Source organism: Centruroides vittatus, unplaced genomic scaffold (assembly GCF_030686945.1).
Source record: "Centruroides vittatus isolate TY-2023 unplaced genomic scaffold, ASM3068694v2 contig_2565, whole genome shotgun sequence".
In the NCBI taxonomy this organism is placed as follows: domain Eukaryota; kingdom Metazoa; phylum Arthropoda; class Arachnida; order Scorpiones; family Buthidae; genus Centruroides; species Centruroides vittatus.
Genome location: NW_027121627.1, coordinates 142,064 through 163,580, shown reverse-complemented (window position 1 = coordinate 163,580; position 21,517 = coordinate 142,064). Strand labels below are relative to the sequence as shown.

Genomic DNA, 21,517 nt, shown 5'->3' with positions numbered 1-21,517 from the left:
CACAGTTAATGACGGTCTGCTCGCAACGAGTAACAGGAAGCTAAGCAAACTTTCCTTATTACCACATAATTAATCATTTGTATATAAACGCGTTGCATCAATGGAGTCTGCGAGGGCATCATTTGTCAAACGGGGGTATGCTTTGCAAATTAGTGGTTTGAAACCCCCTTATATTTTAAGCTTAACTCTTTTTCCGAATCTTTTACTAAATATTTATGAAAAAAATAAAAATAAAAACCGAATCTTAATAAGAAGTGAAAAGACGAAATCCGTCTTTAGTTTCATTTATCTACACCAGATGGTAGAACAATGCCTGATGCTTTCACCATCCTTTCGATCATAATCACTGAGAAAAATATCTTTTTTTTCAGCTTAAATCCGAGGAGAAAGTCGTAACGGTTCAATCTCGAATACAAATATTTTTGTAAATTCAATATCAAAAGTATTCGGACATAAATAAAAAGGATTTTTTAACATCTGATAAACGAGATCAACTCATAAATTAGTCTAAAGATTTCGTTCAGAGAGATACAAAATCAGTTTTACTTAATAATTGAATCCGGATGCAGCGATCACAATTATGGTGATGCGGAGTAGCTTTTAGAAACATCCATCACGTCTTAAAGAGGTTTTTATATCTGGAGTATATATCAGCATCTCCGTCACTTCCAATCCAACAGACCAAGTGCAGCGTTGACGAGAACCGCGTGACAAATCGACCTCCGACTTCCTATCAACGGAAACGTGGTTGAAACGCCGGCACACACCTGCTATTGACATATTTGCTGGGAGGAGGAAAAGCCTAGTCGAACCTTTTGCGGTTCCGTGAATTCTAAAACTGTCGCCACATTATTAGTTCGGTGACAATCGATATCCGGTCTCCCCACGTACGTCATTTTTCACGAGTGACCACGAAAGTGGTTAATCCCGCCACTGTGTCAACTGCCAGTTTATATGCATTTATATTGGGGACCGTAGCTGACTCCTAATTGCTCCAGTCATGACGCTAGGCGATGGATGGCTCCCAGCGACCGGGAGGCAGACGTGGTCGCTAGTTTGACACTGATTACAACCATATCCATCAAAGAACGATGGCTTGAAAAGGTTCCCTTATTTTTTTCCTCCCGTCTCTCCTTTCTTTCTTGTATTCTGGCGTCTTTTTCAATTAAGCCGGCCAAGGAAACGATATTAATATTGTGAGGAGGAGAACTGTCTTCCGCATCCGAAAAACAACTTTTTTAAAGCCTTTTAACAAAACGTTCGACGGGAGCCAACTTTTAGTTATGTTTGAAGTTGATCACCAGCGACCGGATCTAGTAATACTGATCAACTCGAAACTTGGCTTGAAGAAGAAACGAATAAGTTACGAGATGAAAAACACTACTTTATAAATAAAAAATATTCGAAACAAACACGAAAATATATATAAAACGTAAACAACATTTTCAATATTCCATGATTTTAACCATTCGAACATTTGCGAAAGTACACGATCGCGAATATCTGAATTAATAGGCCTATGAATTATTAACTATCATTTGAATTGTAATATTTCATTATCATATGTTTCTATGAAAGATTTGCTGGCACGTACAGTACAGTACATAACTGTTTTATTTATAAAACACATTATTATTCGATTTATACAATTTTATTATTTAAATTTCATTTTTAAAACAGCATTTTAAGAAAAGCATTACATTAATAAATTTACATTCAGCAGAGATCCTTCAAATGATACATATAAGTACGGTATTTGAAGTGAAGCTTCGTCAACTTTAAAGCAATACTTAAGATCCCAACAAAACCATTATCATTTTCTGAATAAAACTTTAAAATTGATTGTATAAAAATATTAATTTTTAATAATTCTATTTACATAATCATTAGTATCAAACTTTCTAAAAAGTTTTATTAATTTAAATAATCTTAAGAAGAAAAGGCCTTTTTAAACATCCAAACTGCGTCATATATGTAGTGGCCTAAAAACTAATTAACCGAGATATATTTTAAAATAGTTTTAAATGGTTAAAACCATTTTAAAACAGCTTCATATTATTATTTGTGCTAAATCCCTTTCAATGATTAATCTAATCAATCGTATATGTTTCATTTTTTCTTCTATATATATTTACAAAATACATAAACATATTTAGTGCCTAAATAAATATAACTATAGTGTATGAACGCTTATGAAATATTTTCAGATACTAGGCCAAGTTTCAAAATAGTCTCTCTTCCAAAAACTCAAGTTAATCTTTAAATAAAGTTTATACTCAATTTAGATATTTCCAATGGCTTATACAGTATTCATATAAAATCCTGTCAAATGTATTCAGATTTCAGAAAATTTGGCCAATAAAAAACTTAAAAATTATTATTAAAATTTCGAATTTTATCAATTTTAATACTTTTATTTATTTTTAGATTTTTTTAAATGATTATTTTCATTAATATATTAATATTCGCTTTAAAAATCAACTGAAAATTTAAAGTTTATAAATTACCAAGGTAACTTATTCCTTGTGTAATATGGCCTAAGTATTTAATAATACATACAATTACTGCAACTGTCATTTAAAAATTTTTCTTTTAAATTTTGATATATACTGTAATTCCAATTTTTCAGTCTCCTTTAACCTTTAATCATAAAATGAATGTAATAACGTATCTAAATTCATCACTCATCTACTATATTCCTGTTTTTGTAGCTGCTTCTGCATAGAATAACGTGCCTACAATGCATTACTATCTACATTTTCACAATTTTTTGATGCATCATTACACATTCATCTTGAAATTTTGACTATTTTAATAAATTTTTGGATATAAAAAGTATTATATTTGTAACCTGTTATCTCAATAGTTTAAAGTACGGAATGTTAATCTTTTTAGCGAAGGAAAAAATAGAGAGGCATAGAAAAGTTCAATTTATGTATCATTATATATGAATAAGCATTTAAAACAAAATACTTCTAAACTTACTATATTTCTCTACTATTGGTAACTTTTTTTCTAATACAAGCTCTAAAGTAACGCAATCAGAAAACTTGTTCTGAGACGACTCCAATGATATTATGTAATTTAATATATTAATCTCCATTTTATTATCATAGTTAATATTAATATAACCTATAGTTAATATTAATTGAATTAATTATTATTTTTAAATTAAATATATATATATCCGACTTACAAATGTCATAATACTAATAACAATTGGCACCTCAATGTAAGAGCTATTTCTAACTGATCACTCTATTATTATTCGTTTCACTTTGTTTAATTAAATGTAACGATTTTTAATTGTAGTCTTAATACTTGTTATTTGTGGCGTTTAAATGTTTTATTATTATTTAATAAAAACTTATACGTTCGTTTATTTATTACAGCTTATAGGTACTGTACAAAGAATTACTGTATGTGTGGAGTGATGGTAAATCAAAGACGTGTCTATCTTACCAAATATTTTTTAGGCCTAATTAATTTTTGAGACCCACGAACTAATTTTAGTTTAATCACCACTGTACTATATTATACTGTTAAGTATAATTTAAAGTTGCTAATCAAACCTGTTACTTAGTTTTACTTATGTATTGATTGTAAATTATTAATAATATTGAATTATATAAGTGAGAATTTAAAACATTGATAACAATTTAAATAAAGTATTCTTAAATATCTAAAACAATTGATTTTTAATAGTAATATCAGTTGTACTATACTTTCCAAAACAGAAATTTACTAATACTGTTTTTACAGTTAATTTATTAATTTAATCATTCCTCAGTATTTATTCAATCCTTGTTTGACTGGCAGAACGTTTTAGGATACTAGAAGACGTGTCATTATCCAATTAACACGACTTGCAAAACTCAGGGATTACGTACTACTGGTTGGGAAGCGCTGCAATCACCATCGTCAATTGTTTATCTCAATATTTGATGACTTGACAAAAAAGGTGTCAAAAATAAATATATAAATCTTAATAACTCAACTTAAATATGCTATAGTTTATTTTTTCTTATAAAAAAATCTATTAATAACTTTTTCGGAAGTTTGGTAAGATTTAGGTCGTCACTTACCCTTTTTAAGTTATTAAGAGCAGATGAATGATTTTATTGCGGGACCACTTAGCTGTTTCTGCCAATGTTTAGCGTTCAAAAGAAGTTTTTACAATTTACATCGTTTATCAGAGAGAATATAAATGAATCACTAGAAAAATCCCCCCATACAATGCCGTATCGCTCCATAAAACTAAATAAAGCTTATTGCAAGGAATTATATAGACCCCAAACTATCATACATCAATCCAAAGTATCAAGCCGACTATTGATTTTCTTACGGACCACTCAACAAATCAACCGAATCAATCTTTCATCCGACCAACTAAAGTATCGAGGATAAACTAAAGAATTTTTTCGTCGCCTTTAGACTTTCTACATAAATTATTCTTGTCGTGTCACAACAATCTTGTCAACGCCATCCAAAGAGCGTCTGCTAGTCCAAATAAACAGTCGGGTGAACCTTGGTGACAATATGGACGGCATCTGGCTGGTGATGGACACCATAAATAAACATCGCTTCTATCGATAAGGTGAAGAAAATCTTCCAATCTGATCCTGCAAAGAAAGTTTGAGTGTTTTGTGATATGATCACTTAGCGATGATGGATATGACAAAAGATAACTCCATTGTCTTTTCAGTCGATAGAAAACTAATCGAAATCCCTATTCCTCTATCGAAATGCGATTTATGTCATCTCCCACTCTATAAGCTTTCCAAGTTCTTAATTAGAAGCAAAACGTATCGAGAACAGGACTGTTAAAGAGCGTTTAACTTATATTACTTTGTGTCAAGTGAAAGTCGGTCGCGCTGCACCATATTTTACCAAACAGGCCGTCCTATTCCTTGTACGTCTAAATGACTATTGCGACGCCAGTGTCAAGATATCACAAATGTTTTCTGATGAGATAGGATGAGCATGTACTTATCTATCATTAACCAATTACACTTAAATCTATATTCTCAAAACTCCAAACTGGTAATTAGTTTCGAAATTGCCTTATTAATATCATTCTACAAAACTAGATGGCGTTAGTATCATTACAATATCCAATTTATTCTGATATTTGTTAACTCCACTTTAAGCAGCAATTGCTCATTTTTCTGGAATATGAAATTAGCTGTGTTCGAGATCACCAGCAATACAGATTAATCCTGTAGATTTCCTCGATTTCCGGCTATTTACAATCTACACATGGCATTATACAGCAACAATTAGCGAGGATAGAGATAAGCAGTTTTAGTCTAAATTATTTTGTAAACATTCATTTTGTTTCTGAACTTTTCTTGATTTCAACTGACAAAATAATCCGCTATTATGGTAAACCATAGCTCTTTTAAATATAGATTATCTGAAGCTATAACACTATTAGTGTGAATAGAGCAAAATTAAAATTTAAGTTTTCCACATAGTATTTAATAATTGGAATGGAAACAAAAATACATCGATGTTTCCATACAAAAAGACAAACCCTTCATACCAGTAAAGTGATTGAATAACTGTCGAATTCGTCTATCGCATCACTACAGCGGCTAATACAGCCGCAAATCACGCAGCCCGCTAACACAGTATTCATCCATGATTGATTCAGGTTCACTAATACCCGCGTAGAGTAAGTGTGTAAAATCCATGTGTACGAAACCCACAGGCATATTCCTCAGCTTTTCACGCTACTACAAATGACTGTTTGATGAGCCTAACCCGTACTAACCATCTGCTACAATAATGTAAGCGAGGTAAAGAACAGAGCGGGCAGGAGTGGAAAAAAGCCTAGCTCAGTAATCAGTAATCTCCGGTATCGCACCTAAAGGGATTTACAAACCTTTGCGGTCTTATCCATTTTCAAGTGATTAATGACCCATCCATATGTTACAGATGCAAGAGAAGATTCTTTTCTCTTACCTGCTGCTTCAGTTATGCACTTAAACCATACTTTGAAACCAATCTTTTACTGCTGAATTACTTAAATTTATATAGGTCTACTCGGATCACAACAGTTCAAAAATGAAACACTTTTAATAATTCCTTTCTTATTGAAATAAATTCTATTTTATAACTGCATAAATGTCCTTAGTAGGTTTCCAAAATAAACAGATGAAGTCTAGATAATAAAAATGTTTTCGGTGGCAATTGCTATCAATTTATCTACAAGACGGTAGGAGATAGACAATAGGAGACTTGGATTGCATCTTGTTACTTTCTGTACCATGGACTTAATAGGAATAGCTATTACACACTAATTACAGCTAATAAAAAAAAGTAAACGATACTGACTACAGTATATCGCTTTACAACTTAGGTTGGCCTCTTTAAGCCTCCAATTACTTTATAACATAGGTTGGGTTCTTTCATCTTCCGAACCTCAACTTGCCCGGAGCTGAAGAGTTTTACAAGTTTATTATGATTAATGTAACTTATTTACTTTAAAAATTTCTTAAATATATTTCGAAATTCATTTAGCTATCAATAGATTTGAATGAGCACAAAACAACCATTTGCCAGTATAAAATAAGCTCGTAAAGACCTCCTCCTATTAACTGTCTTGCCCAAAGGTGATCTAAGTTAATATACTTAAGCATTTTTACGGTCATATTTACGAACCTTGATTAAGGTTGGCTAATATTTGAGCGAGTAAGGTGTCGACATTCCGACCAATTAAGATGAGTAGGCGTGGCTCCAACTACTCACCATTCTTGACAATTATTATAATTTAAGAGAAAATCCGGTTAAATGTGTTTTCACTTTCAGAAAAAGAAGAAAAAAATAACTTTCTTTAGCAGAAAAACTGTGCAGAAAAAAATACAACTAGAAAAGAACGGTATTAAAATTTTTCAAAGGGGGTGTTCACAAGAGTAATTACCCTATGACAAACGTTAATGTTTCGAATTTAAACAGTTTTTGCCAAAAATGCAATGAGGGGAGAATAACGGGGACTTAACAGGTGTGGAATAGGCAAAGTTGCTTAAAAACAATCCCTTATTCCTTGTCACAGTAAAGTGAGGTGGGAAATTTCCGCTCCCCTTCCGTTTTAGATGCCACTTGTTCTAAATATTTATAAAAGTGGCTAGAGTTATTTTTTCATTATCGCTCTGTTTCACGCTGATTAATTTGCACCTTTTTTATACATATTTTTTTTCGCTGGGGTAAGTGGTTGCGGTATTTAGGTGACGCAGGCTGTGGAAACAGCTGCTAACCCTTATTGATTCGCCCACAACGTATATAAGGAAAAAAAAGAAGAAAAAAAGCATCGAAGATAGAGCAGACGATTAATTTGTTGTGAAATGATCTCCTTTCATTTTACCCGATTTATTTCGCATATCTTTCAAATTGATAAAAAGACATAAATCACTTTTTCAGTTTCGAAGAAGTTATATTAGTAAATTAGTTACTTTTCTTCTTAGGTATACTTCAGTGAGGCCCTAAGACCAACATCGCAGTAGTTTTATCTCGTCAGAAAGTTGCAAAGACGTGATTCGACTTTTGAAATCCCGATGTCGTTTACGACATCTGTTCTGACCACGATTTTTAGGGATTGACAGGTAAAAAACGTGAAATGTGGACAGTCCCCGACATTGTTGGTTTTATTGTCGACGTTCGATAGTTGTACACTGTCCGATTGCAAATGGCGTCCGAGTTAGCGATGAAGTAAGCAGTTATATATTGAATTTTCAACTCCGTTAACGTGCAGAATGTTACTCGAGTTTGAAATAAAAACGAAGCATTTAGACTTTATGAATAAAAATTTCACTAAGTTACGTTTAGTTTTTAAAATAAAAATATTAATTTATAGATAACAAATTAAATATCTAAATCTGTTTGTAAATTAGAGATGGAATTTCATTTTAACAATAGACCTTTCTTCTAATTTACAAGCATTATTTTTTTAATATAAACTAAAATTACGAAAAACAGAAGAAAAAAATTTCAAAAAGAACAACAAAGATCCCCCAGCTTTTGATTCCTATAAGCATTGCTCACGTTTTCAACTATGGGTTGGTATTGTCAAGCCCAAGTGACAAACACATGGCTCGGTGGTAAAAGATCAACAAAAGTCAGAACACGTGCGTTCGGAGGGCTGCAGTTATGCAGGTGTGGTCCAGGGAGAACGGGGGAGTGCATCTCGTAAGTGTTGAAGGGGTGTAATAGGAATGCGACCCGCACACCTGACACCTGAAACCTCACACCTGCGTCCCGTATGAATGAGATGTCAACAGTTCCAGCTACAGAAAATGCCGTAAATCTAGTCATACTATTAACTCTGAGCTACTGAAAAATGACAAAAGAAATCGTGCTGTAAAGTACTGCACAACACAATCTTTGTTACTGTTATTAGCTGTAAGCACTTCAGCATACTTTTCAGATTCCCATCGTTGGCCTTCTCAGGCCGAAATCATTCCCGAGGCAAAACGCGACTGATTTATCTAATAGGCTAATCAGAAGTGACGTCATCTTTTCAGGCCACTTATATTCTTCTCGATTACTCAATACAACAGATATGTGGAATGCAGTTACTAAATCCAATGACATCATATAGATTGTTGGGAAATGCAAATTGGTCCGTATTTTGAATAGCGTTGATGTTAAATTGCTATCGCATTAATTTATAGTGCACATAAAATGAGGAAATATTTAATACAACATAATTCTTATTTAACAAAATAAGAAATTTTAATCCATATAGAAATGTATGCGAAAAAACAAACACACGGTATAGCAGGTGACAGCATCCACGTAGATATCCCACAATATTTGTTTAAATGTACTTTTTAATTTCGAATAATTGACAATTGTTTTATAATTTTTTATTATTATTTTTAACAGCAGTAGAAATTCTTAGTAAGTTAAAAACAATTAAACTTCTATATCTAGTAATCGAAAACATGACTAAATTGATTAAAATTTTTATTCTTATTCATTTTTTTTATTCGAATTAAATAAATAAAACACTGTATACGGATGACTAGTTTAATCAAACGTAATTATTTTTGATTTTTAAATATAATTTCTTAAACTTTTTATATCTGAATACAGGAATATAATACCTAATAATAAGAATATGGTTAAAGAAATATTTTAATAAAATAATTTACTAAACAAATTCCTTTAACCATTTTTACATTTATGAAAGTGATGGGTCTATTAAATGTAAAATAACAATTTTAATATAATTATAGATTCAAATAAACAATTCGAATACATACTTCTTAAAATTCTTCCTTCTTCCGGAGTGGTTCTTTCGGTAGTGTCCGAATCTATAACCGGTGTATCGGTTAGCCGTTCTCCTACTTCCGGACTGGTAGTATTTGAGTCTTTATCTGTGTTACATTCTTCTTTAATTCCGACCGGAGAATTTCTAAGATTTGGCAAATTATGGAAATTGCCGTCGTTGTGATACCGAGTAGTCAAATGTTGACCGGCAGAACTAACTGAATCATTGGGTGTAGGTTCTAGTTTTAGACATTTGGCTGGGATGAATGCCGAGCCGCGAAAACCATTTACGCTTTGGTCCTCCGTATTCATGGGCCTAAAAGCACCAGTTGAACTGGGATTTAAGAAACCCATTTGCCTATCTAAATTAGTATTGACTAGTTGAGGATATACGTGGGATTGAAGGGGTGGATAACCCTCGCTTTGACTAAATATAGGTCTTACAGGATATGAACTGGAATTGGTGTATGGTGAATGAAGAGGATCCTTATCGAGGCCTTGACCAGAAAATGGTCTTTGAACGTGAAGTCCTCCCTGAGTAACGTCAGTAGATGCGAAGACCATAAGAGCAGGTGAAGCCATAGTGCTTGGAAGATATGCGGTATTGTCTAAACCACCTACGCATAATCCCTAAAAATAAAACCAAACAATTTTTAATAATTTAAATAAAACGACAAATCTCAAATTACTATTCAAATATAAATAAAGAAAAGAAAATTAAAAATTCTTTCAGAAATCGCATATTTCCCAGCTGATATTATGTTTCAGTTCGCCAATCCGTATACATTAATTACAAATAAAGCAATTGTGAGAAAACATCTAGGCACAAGAAATATGACCCAAGATCGCTTTTTATTTTATTCAACAGAAATTTTTATAAAAAGTTATGACTGAACTGAAATAAAAGTATGCCATTATAAATAGCTTTCCAAATAAGTAGCTATTTAGAAAAGCGTTAGATCTTCAATCTATTTTTATCGAAATCCACTTAGTTTAAAACATTTAATTAAGGGAATCAATCAAAAAAAAGAAAAAAACAAAGATATCGACGGCACCCAGAATTAATTAAAACGAAGAAAAATAGTCTAATTACTTTTGTCTGATGAACGCTTTCCTTAGAACAACTAATTTACTTCATATTTCCAGGTTAATAAAACCCAACTTCAACAAACAATACCATAAAAGATAGGCCTGTAAATTGGAAATTTCTAATTTCTTTATTAAATTTATGTAGTTTATTACCGATTACGTTTTAAAAAAATATTTGCCAACGCTTCATAAAATTTTCAGGAAACAAAATTATAATTTTGAAAAGTATTCAACATTTCAACAAGTATAATAAAACAACAGGCCTCTTACTTTGTTTATATATATATATATATATATATTTAATTTCAATTAAGCTTTAAGACACAATCTGAAATATTTACAAATTTGAGCGTTTAATTTAAAATTGTTGTATTTTACAAAATGTAGTAGTTCTAAATCTTTGTTTATAATAGAAAATATGCCATTACAGAGAGGAAAATATTTTTGTAATAGTCAACAACACCACCACAAATCTTCATCGAGGAACAAAAATACTGATTTTCACCTATAAGCTTATATTCGTTCAAAATTTTAAAAGAAAACAATATTTCTTCATTAGTTTTTAGTAGTTCAAAGATAAAAATTATGATACAGAGTAGAAACTAACACAGGCAACTTCCCATATAAGAGAATATTCTTAACAATCATAAACAGTATCGTGATTATAGAATTCTACCCTAATTTAATTTTGAAACAAAGTAAACATCCGATATTTATATTACACTGGTACATAATTTTTGAGCATAATAGTCCATCTCCAAATAGTTCTAAGCATGCGCAGAATGCAACCATCCTAATTTACCTTTAAAATGATTTCCATTCCAAAACAGATGGCGTTACGTCACTTAATGCCAATTAACCAACCCTCGAACTCACCTGAAATCCCTGAAATTTGAGAGCAGCGGGAATCAAACTCGGCCTGGATCTGTATCTATCTCCGTGACTCGTCATGTCGTACATTTGCGACATCGGATATTCACAAAAAATAAATAAATAAAAATAAAACAAGAAATAAACACGAAAGAGAAATTAATTTAGCATTCGGACAGGTTTCTCGCCTTACACTACCAAAAACTAGTTTAAGTAACGGAAAGAGGAAGGGAGATTATTATTAAAAAAGCAAACATGTCTGTATGACAGTGTAGTGGAAGGTTGGTTAGCACGTGTTCTCTTCTAGCGTTTGAGGATAAGGAACAGTTCAGTATTGCACCCTATCGCCAATCAGCCTCGCTTCTGTCGAGTGTCGTGATTGGTCGACTAACGACCGGTTGTCTTTTGAATGAAAACAGACGCAGCAGACAATAATACTTCGATCGAGGAGAAGCAAAGACGTCGGACGATAAGGCTAAAGACGTCTTTAATCGTGTTTATCTACAGCTAATAACAATTAAATATCAATTAAAACCGTTTGTGGATTATTTCTAGTGTCGATACTCACCGCATCTGACGTCTCGTCCTTCGTCTGTTCGCCGTCCTTGGTCGTCTGCGTTTCTTCCATTTTCAACGTCATCCGAGCTTTTAGTTGCTATCTTTTATCGTATTTATGTTATAATCCGTTTCTAAAATCTTTAAACGTTGATAGTTTCATTCGATCGTCGATTATGCACTGGATATTTAATAGATAAACAACGTAACAGTTATCGAACAATTTCCTTTCTCTTACAGCTGTGGTGACCGCACGGAACTATGGGTCCAAACAATATTACTGTCGCCATCTAGTGTCGCCTAAAGACATATTTTTTTCTTTTTTTTTAGTATGATAAAAATCACCCTCATTCAATCATCCGACTAATTTAAAAATTATTTTAGCTTATAAGCATTTAAAAAAATTCGTTTAGACTTAAAAAAAATCAAATTTTATGTCTTTTAACAAGCGCGTGACGGTCACAAATATCAATTTTTATATACTTAAATTAAGCCTAAATTTAATAGTGGATTAAATTTAAATTTGATGAATAGAACGGATTTAAAAAATCACATGTCCGGTACGAAAACTTCATTTCGTTTCTTCAATAAAGTTTAAAAACAAATCCAATTGTTCGTAAGTAAAAAAAGCTAAAATCTAATTAATCTAAATATTATTGGATAGATTAAATTTGAATTTGTCCGATAAAAAATAATGAATTTTTCGTTGGGGAAATTTATTTTGTTAGGAATATTTTCCCGACACTAATGCATATATAGGCCTACATATTCATATTGAGATGATTGATCTCGAGTGTATTAATATCGAGTCATCAGTTTCTGAATTGATGACTCGGTGACACTGATAAGTGATATCTAGTTACCTTGTCTTGATTAGCTGAATCGTTATTTGACATCTACCACATGTTAAGTTTGATTGAAGTCGATTTATGTTTTAGTTTTTATAGGTTAACAGACTAAGATTTCGCAATAAGTATTTTCCGATAACAATTTCTTGTAGAATTTCCATATATTTCTTTTTATAAATACAGGCATTAAAAAAATTTCAAGTATTTGTTTAAAATTTTGTATAAGCAGGAATTGAGTGAGCCTTATTCGGATTTACACATAACCTGAACAAGTTGTAGCATACGGACTCACGCTATAAAATCTTAAGGCCTTCCGTTTTTATGCGTTACTATTTAATGGAATGGAAAGGCCTTTTACATGTTATACCTTAGAACCATAAGTTCAGCCTGGCTTCATCCCTCTTCAAAAGCTTTAAAAATATACGAATAAAAGAAAGAATATTAGATTTTTTCGTCATTTATCAAAAAAAAATTTTAATTTGTATGGCTTTTTATATTTAAAAAAAAAAAAAAAAAAAAGCCTAGGGCCCAGCTAAATGGCCCTTCTGGCTCCTCTCTGTCTAGGCTTCTATATTGGAGTTTACATTTTAAGAAATAGCATTAAAAAGTTATTTTCATATTCAATTGTAAACTTGATAAAATTGTATAATTACAGATACTTAAAAGTACATTCTAAGTCATATTTTAATGACACTGTTTTAATACCCGGTTTTATTTCATATATTTGTTTTTAAGATTAGTTAGGTTATATAAAATGTTTTTTTCTTCCGTAGGATCTTGTTAATGAAGTGTTATTGGCCTTGCCGTTGTTTATTTCAGATTCTATATATAAGTATATAGATTTTAATTTAGCATTTGCATAAAATTGATCGGTGTGCCCTATTCCAGAGCATTCTTTTCAAGCAAAATAAGGCAATAAATGTTAGAAGATTCAATATATATTCTATATAGGTACTTTTTTTTTTAATTTAAAAATTTAATCTTAGTCTCTACTAAAATTTAAACATCTTTAACAATACATGAATGCTCAAAACCGGTCTGGTGTCTAATGGTATAGACCTATTAGAATAATGAGCAAATGGATTAAAATATTCCTTAGAAAAATATTAAAAGTTCAAGATATTTTAACTTTAGTTAATTTTAATTTATATGAGGCCCAGATATAGACCAGTAGAGCTATTTGAAGGCCTTTAGCATAGTCCACAAAATTTAGTTTATGTAAAAAAAATGACATAAAAGTGATATAAATTGAAGTTACTTTCAAAAAGGTATGAAAAATTTATTTGTTTCCTTGATTTTATTTATATGCTTTTAAGACATTCGGAGAGGACCCTATATTTGTGATTGGTGCGGGCCGATTCACCTCTCAATCGCCAACCAGAGATTAAAGATATTTTAGTAGATTGGTAGAATATGCGAGGCTTATTTTATTAAATTTTACTCAAATTATATTTAAATTATATTAGTTATTTTTCTCGATAATTTAACTTCTAATCTTTATGTGTTCTCCTTGTAAAGTCGGTAGGCCTTTAGTTATAATTAGTTATAAATTTCATCTCCAACTTATATCATTTTCGATATAAATATTGTTATATTATTAAATATTCGATGAATAAAGTAATTAATATTAGGCCTCAATAAAATGTTGGAAATTTTTTTAAATGTTAAAATATTTCATTTTTAAGGAATTTACATTGATAGAGTCCATCTCAATGTGAAGATAAGTATACAGAAAGTATTAAATTAATATTAATTATAAAATAGTAGTAGAATATTTTATTTAATATTCTTTAATATGTCGAGACTAAAGTTCAAGATAAATGTTTACATATTATTTTTTAATCTTAAAACATGAAAAAATTGTATAAAATTAATCTTCTACAATAGCAAAATTTGTATAATATACTATAGAAAATGTTCACGCAGTTTAGTCAATGCTTTTAACTAATTTATCTGAATTGCTCCTGTTAACAACGCCTTGAAAAGATCATTTTGTAGCCAAAACTTTCGAATTCTTTTAGTAGAATAACTTTATTTACTACTTAAAAACTTAAAATTCTCTTGGAAAATCTTTATTCTTTATTGAAGTTTTCTGAGAACTCGATACTCTTGAGTTAGATCTTTTAATTATCTGATTTACTTTTAATATAGAAAAATAAATTAGTGCTATGTTTAGTTGTAAAATTTCAAGTTATATTAGTGCTAAAATAAAGTGGTTAATGGTTAGTCAATAGGCCTAAATGACTTAATTTGATTCTACTTTAACATGACGCGCCTAAGTCTTAAATAAGAAATTTTACGAGTAAATATTTTAATTTACATCGATAAATAGGCCTATATACTATTTATATATTTTGAGAATGTTAAAAAGTTTAAAAATATTAAAAATTTAATTAAAAAATATATGAAAATCTCATTTGTAAGACTTTTTTAGCTTCAGTACGGAAGAGTTTCTCAATCTTACTTACTCGATTGGTATATTCTATTTAAAACATGCGATAATTACTTAAAATGTCGTCCGCGATCGACCGGCTGATAATTTAAGACATATAACAGCTTAAAGCTTCTTAAACTCAAGGTGAATATAAAAATTTTTAAACGATTAGCATAAAATTTTTTAAATAGGCCTATAACCATAGTTATTCGCATATTATATCCAGAATGTAAATCTTTATTGCTTTTAGAAAATATGGAAAATATTTTTATCGTAAGAATTCATATTTCTGATCGATTTGGTTTTATACATATTTAATCTTAGTAATTTCAATTTTGTTCAATCGCGTAATAATTTCTTTTTTTCTCTCTCTCTTACTAGTAACATCCTCTTCTAAGTATATTGAAAGTGTAATATCTTCGATTTAGAAACATCTGAAGATATAGATCTTCCATATATAGAGAGAGATTCTAAGATAAAATGGGTCTTATATTAAATATCTTGTATTTTATTGACAGTTTTTAAAGAATTCTTAAGGCAAATTTCCAATTTAAAATTCCAGTTTATCATCATTAAGATGCTTTAATAAATCGAAACATCAATACTAATTAGGTGCTGAGTGTTTTTCTTGTAAGGTAAATTGACAAACTTACCTTCATAATTTGGAGATAAATAACACAATTTTCTGTAATTTTTTAAAATAAAATACTTGAGAAGTTGGAGTTTTTAAATATATTTTTGAAAAAAATGAGTAAAATAGAATATTGAACATAAAAAGATGAAAAATTTTCACGCAGTTCTTAGCTTATTTTAATTGTCAACATCTGGATATGTCATAAGTAAGTCCTGTGATCTTCGCTACAAATTAATTAATTATAGTCGCAACAATTTGTTAAGAATTTTTACGAGTTCGAGACAATTGGTGCGAGATTTATAACTGGAAAAGAAAGTTTTGTACAAATGAAAGCGAACGTGTTGAATATTTCAAGTCATAAAGTATGGGGTAGAGCGAGTTAAAAATCTACAGATGGATACGGTATTGGAGCATCACTAATGTAGACGCCATCTTGGTTTTCGCCATCGTTTAAAGAGGCTCTAATGGCTGCGAAGTTGTTCGCAAATTAACCACTCCCCCGCAAATTTCAGATCCCCCTTCGATGTGGATGGATCATTAAATGTAGAGCCGAACCACGTGGTGCAATTAACAGTCTTTTCTAATTAGTTAAATCACACTGTAAACAGTTGCAGCTGATATACCATATGATATTGAGATAAAGAGGCCGAAGTATAGCGAGCCACTGCACCTCTCCTCCCCTCTGATCTTTTTTCGTTCGGGTTCCTATGCTTCGTACCGACTTCTCTGATTACTCTGCGGTTTTTAATTGCCCGATTCTAGTGTTAATTACGCAATTTGTTGTATGTGTGTGTCATTAACCTTACACCGGTCGTCATTGGCATGCATGAGCACTAATTAAAATCCAATGGCAAAAGAATAACTTTGAAATTGCCGCTAACAAAAAGACCTTAATGTTAGGTCTACGGTTACACTTTAATGGTTTACGGTGCAACAAACTTTTCGACTTTCTTGAAGCGTTCATTGATGCTGTTTCTGTTGCTGCCAAACCTATTAAACGACTTGTGTTAACGCCCAAGTTTTGCTAAGTTTGTAGAATGAAGTGATTCACAAGTAGCTTACACATAATTGGTATAGTTTATCTAAACTTAGATGGAGTTCTGCTTCAAAAATCTTCATCGATGATGGCCGAAGTTCATTTGTGAGCTGTTAAATTAGTTCGCATTATAACTTACTTCGAACAGGTAACAAAATTATTTTTCTCAAATAACTCTAAACAAGATCGTACCCTTCGTCGACCGTAAAATATTACAGATATTTTCTTCATCCCTTTTAATTGTTTAACAAATCAGAATGACGTTATAACTAACAACTGGTGGATACATCAATGATGATGTCATTGCCAAAGAGTGGCTTCCAACAGCTGACAGCTGTTGGTGACGAACTAAGCTTACATGTGCTAATGTGCTTAACATTAGCACGTGTATGTCTAATGTTTATGTTCTTTTCTAAATAATTGTTTGGCCGAGAAGAGGGTGATGAAATCCTTCCCAAAAATGCACTCTTCTTTATTTTTATATATATATATATAATTAATTAAAAGAATCAAAATAAAGTTTATCCAATTATAGAAAAACCTCTAGAGATAAGAAGAATATATCACAAAGTTATTCGTTACGTCATGAAACAATCTGTCATGGTAGAAGTGACATATATTCAGCGTCACACGAGATCCCGTTTATTGCCGATAGGAGTGCACATGGGGGAACACTGAAACAATAACAATTGGCATCGACAAATCAGTGGAACGTGGGCCAAAGGGGCCACCTGAGACGTAAAGCAGTGGCTGGTTTTAACATTTAAAGCCATCAAAATCCCGTTGGCAAGTAATGCGATACATATTTGTGTAAGAGCGCCTTGGGGAGCGGTAAAAATCAGTGTTGACATCTCCCCCATCTACCAGTCCTTTCCGACCCCCATTTTTCCTCATTCTTCTTTGGAAGAAGCAACGATGGGCGACTTTTAAAGTCTAGAGTTGCTGTAATGTGAGGAGAGATCAAACTTCGTCACTTTTTGGGATACGTGGACACAATACGGATTGGAAAAATTCGAGTTTGAATGAAAGGCTTTAAAAGCTACCAATCATTTCGCATTTATTTGCAAGAAATTCTAAAGGATTCGATTTCCTAAATGTTTTCTTTTTCTTCTTCTTTACTCTTTAATGTGTTATAAAATATATATTTTTCATAATTTATAATTTATGCTCTTTGTTTTCTTATAAGTTTTCCTTAATTTGTTCCTTAACAACGAAGAAATTCCCGTTTCGAATTCGCGTATCTCATATCACTTTTCTTAAAAGTCCTGCTTTTTCTAACACAAAGAAATTCAAAACTGAAGCGAAAATTAAAACAAATTTTAAGAAGAATTATAGCTGAATCTTTAAAGAAATAATATTAATTTTTTGCAATATTTCTCCTTCATTTTAAGGACAAATTCTCTGCCGTTTTAATTAACTTTTTAAAAACTATTCACAAAAAAAGCACAAGTAGGAGGAAATTATTTTAAAAAATCGATTGCTATTTTATAGTGTTAATTAAATTTAATCGGCTCTTATCACTTGTTAAATATTATTAATTAAAAAGCCGTAAAAATTTATAAACTTTCAATAAATTTAAACTTAAATTTAAGGAAAATTCAACCATAAACGTTGCTTTCCAATACAAAATGGTTACTTGGAAGTAATCATTTTCCAATGAGAAACACCGTCAGCAAAGGGCGCATTGTTTTAAACAAGAATAGTTTTAATAAAAGAGAGTGGATGCTCTTGTTTATTTTAAATTCTGCTTTTAAAGAAAACCAAGAAGAACAATTAGAGTATTGTCCGGCTTCACCTGTAAGAAAAAATTGTTTTTGGCTATTACTCTAATGTCCAAGTTGGGGAACGTAATTAGAATTTTTGATAGACGCAATGACAATTCTGAATGTTTCTTTTATGACAGATCGAGAAATTAAAATTGGATAAGTTTTCCCTTGTATACATTTTAATAATGTGATATTAATCATAATGGGTACTCGAATTAAGAGTAATTTATTCTGATTTTTAAAAAGGAGACGGAAACTTCCTAAAACTTCGTCTTTTTAACAAAAATTTAATTTTTAATATCATATGAAGCGTGTTCTATTCACTTAAATTGTATAGAATACTAAAATCTCTTAAATTTTCTATTTTTCTGACGTTCTTAGAAGTTTTTGGAGAATTTAGTCATTTTTGAGGTCTTAATAATTAGACAAAACAATGCTTAAATATTTAACTTAGGCCTAAAATCCCTTTAAGATTTTTACTTTTAAAACCTTTTAAGTCTCTAATAAGTTACTGTTTTAAATAATTAAAGCACGTAAAGTATGTTAGTAAAACAATTTTTAAGCGCATTAAACTATCGAAAGTACGGAAACAACGCGTCCAAAATGTCGACTCTTTCTGAATGTATTGACATATTTATCCTAAAATACATCATAAGATAATGACAAAAAGCACTTCTGAAGAATAAAAGGGATAATATTTCATCAGTCTATGGATCAGTTAAGCATTTTAACATAAAATTGGTCGCTAGAAGAATCGAGAGAGAAGGAAAAAAACATCACGAAGTAGATCAAAAATGGTGTCGGGCATTACAGTCCTGCCGATGACGTAATCAGGTTGTCAAAAGCACCGAGACAGATAGACCCCTTACGAGGTTTCAACACGCTCAAACGACCCAATTTTCCAAGCGAACAGCGCTTCCCCGCCGACCTGCCCTCCACCAGCCCTTCAATAGATCTAGTGATGTGGAAAGCGACGACTAAAGTCCAAAACCTGCTTCAAATCCCAGTTAAGAATATTGAATATTCGTAAGTAAACTAACCAGCGATAGTATTAGACTTTTCTTCATCAAGGTTACTTCATCTACGTTCACTATTTATAGGAACTCTACAGTAAATGACAGCTCGAAACTACTTTCCTACTTTCTTCTACAGAATAAAGGAAGTTGAGGTATTATACCAGTTAACTATATCTTAAGTTCTTACCGAATTTATATTAAGTGGCCTTTAACGGCTTAAAAATTAATTGAAATTTAAATATTTTAAAGAGCTAACGAATAGATTAATTTTAAAAAGCTGAATAATTCCTAAAAATAGTATAATAATAATTTTCTATTTTCAAGTTCCTGTTTAATTTCTACGCCTGTATTTACGATAATTATGACAGGTAAAGATGAGATAATCTTAAATTTATCGGCATAAGATAACAAATTTAAGAAAATGTCAAAGAAACACGAATTTAAATCTATTATTTTCGAGATTTTTACAACTTAATTTGTTATTTTAAGTCTAATTAATCAAAAATTATCACTCTTTTTGTTTAAATAATTCGACGTTTAGTTAAAAACTTCTTCACGCAGAGTGGAAAATAACTTTCTTAACCATAAAATATAATAAGTATAGAGACGTCTTCGTTCAAATAGATTAATTTTTAAGTAATTTAACTGTTAATTATAAGTGTAAAAGTGTAATTTTACATTCCTTTTCATCTTCACGAATCAGATTAAGCCACACCGAGATACGACGAGCCATCTGGCATGGAAGCAAAGCAGACAATAGGATCAACCCCCGTCGTGACCATTGTTAAACGCGATCCTGTTGGCACTGCGCTTCTACAACGAATGATGACACGACCTTTTAACCCGGGATAACGAGATGAAAAGGGATCCACTTCACCCTTGCTGGCAGAGGCGTTACCCGTGACGTCAGACAACTCGAACATTCGAGCACCCTAGATAATCCGCGGTTTGCAAGGTTTAATAACTGAAACACGATTGTTTAGTAAATCATATATAATAAATTAATAGAAGAGCGTTGATTAATATCTTCAGAAGTATCAGACAAGTGTGTGTGTGTGTGTGTTACAAAGTTGCAACTAACTGGTGTGACGTCATGTCCACACAGGTGGTGACGGAATAGGACATTTGTACGTTATTAGCTATCGGGGGCAGGGGATGCCTGAAAGAGAAGCAAGCCATCCAGAAAATTGGCCGTGCAGATATCCGGTCATGTCAGCGTGTGAAACGTCTTTTCTCACCTTCTGTGAGTAAACGGCTACTTTTCTCTTGCTATGAGTAATAGTCGCTTCTTGAGGGATTGTCGGGATTTACTTGCGCCTCTTTCACGTGATCCGCTTTAAATGACTCTAGTTTAACTTTCTGACTCCCTCCTTTATACCGTTTTGGTGTCATATAAAGTACAATCTCCCTTCCAAACGTTAAAAGTTATGTTATGAGGATTAACTTCATTCCTTTTTTTCTTTTGAAAGTGTAAACGAATATCTTATCTTTCTAGTAATTTGATCGAAAGTAATTTCTCATTTTAAAATTACGCTTGTCTATTTCTCTTGTTTTAAAGCCTTTCTTTAAAGAATTAAATTTAAAATTAACGCTTTTACAATGGCGTCATTATTGAAGTTGGAAAAATTAACAGAAAGGTATAAGTTAGGGCTAATTTAGGCGTTACTTAGACCGAAAATACTTTTAAAAAGTTTAAGATAAAAATTATTAAAATTTTTTTATCAATTTAATATCTGAATCCATAAATGGATAAAGAAATCCAGAACAGATCCATTTAAAAGTATAGACCCTATGTAAATCCTCAATCGAAAACAAGAAAATTATGTAATTTTCTAAATATACATACTATAAAAATCATTTAAAAAAACACAAGATTTTAATGAAAAATAATCAAATATATAAGAGAATATTCACCAAATAAAAAATAAAAATAAAAAGTTAATATAGAATTCAGTCGGGAACTTATTTACTGAAACAGGATTCGAGATTATTTTAA

General features: G+C 31.3%; 1 protein-coding gene and 1 long non-coding RNA gene across 3 annotated transcripts in view; one reads left to right on the top strand and one right to left on the bottom strand.

Moving 5' to 3' along the window:
* Nucleotides 1-12,067, bottom strand: part of LOC136971463 (E3 ubiquitin-protein ligase RNF220-like) — a 67,681-nt gene extending 55,614 nt beyond the window's left edge. Inside the window, exons 1-2 of one of the 2 annotated variants that reach the window (XM_067265919.1) lie at nucleotides 11,801-12,067; nucleotides 9,267-9,903 (exon numbers count right to left, since the gene is read on the bottom strand). In XM_067265919.1, the coding sequence (XP_067122020.1) occupies nucleotides 9,267-9,903; nucleotides 11,801-11,872 (709 nt within the window). In that variant the 5' untranslated portion in view covers nucleotides 11,873-12,067. The other variant, XM_067265918.1, reaches the window with a different exon arrangement.
* Nucleotides 12,068-19,405: 7,338 nt separating this feature from the next.
* Nucleotides 19,406-20,791, top strand: LOC136971476 (uncharacterized). Its single transcript, XR_010880172.1, has 3 exons — nucleotides 19,406-19,531; nucleotides 19,606-19,673; nucleotides 20,225-20,791. It is a non-coding gene; the product is annotated as an uncharacterized lncRNA (long non-coding RNA).
* The last annotated feature ends 726 nt before the right edge of the window (nucleotides 20,792-21,517 follow it).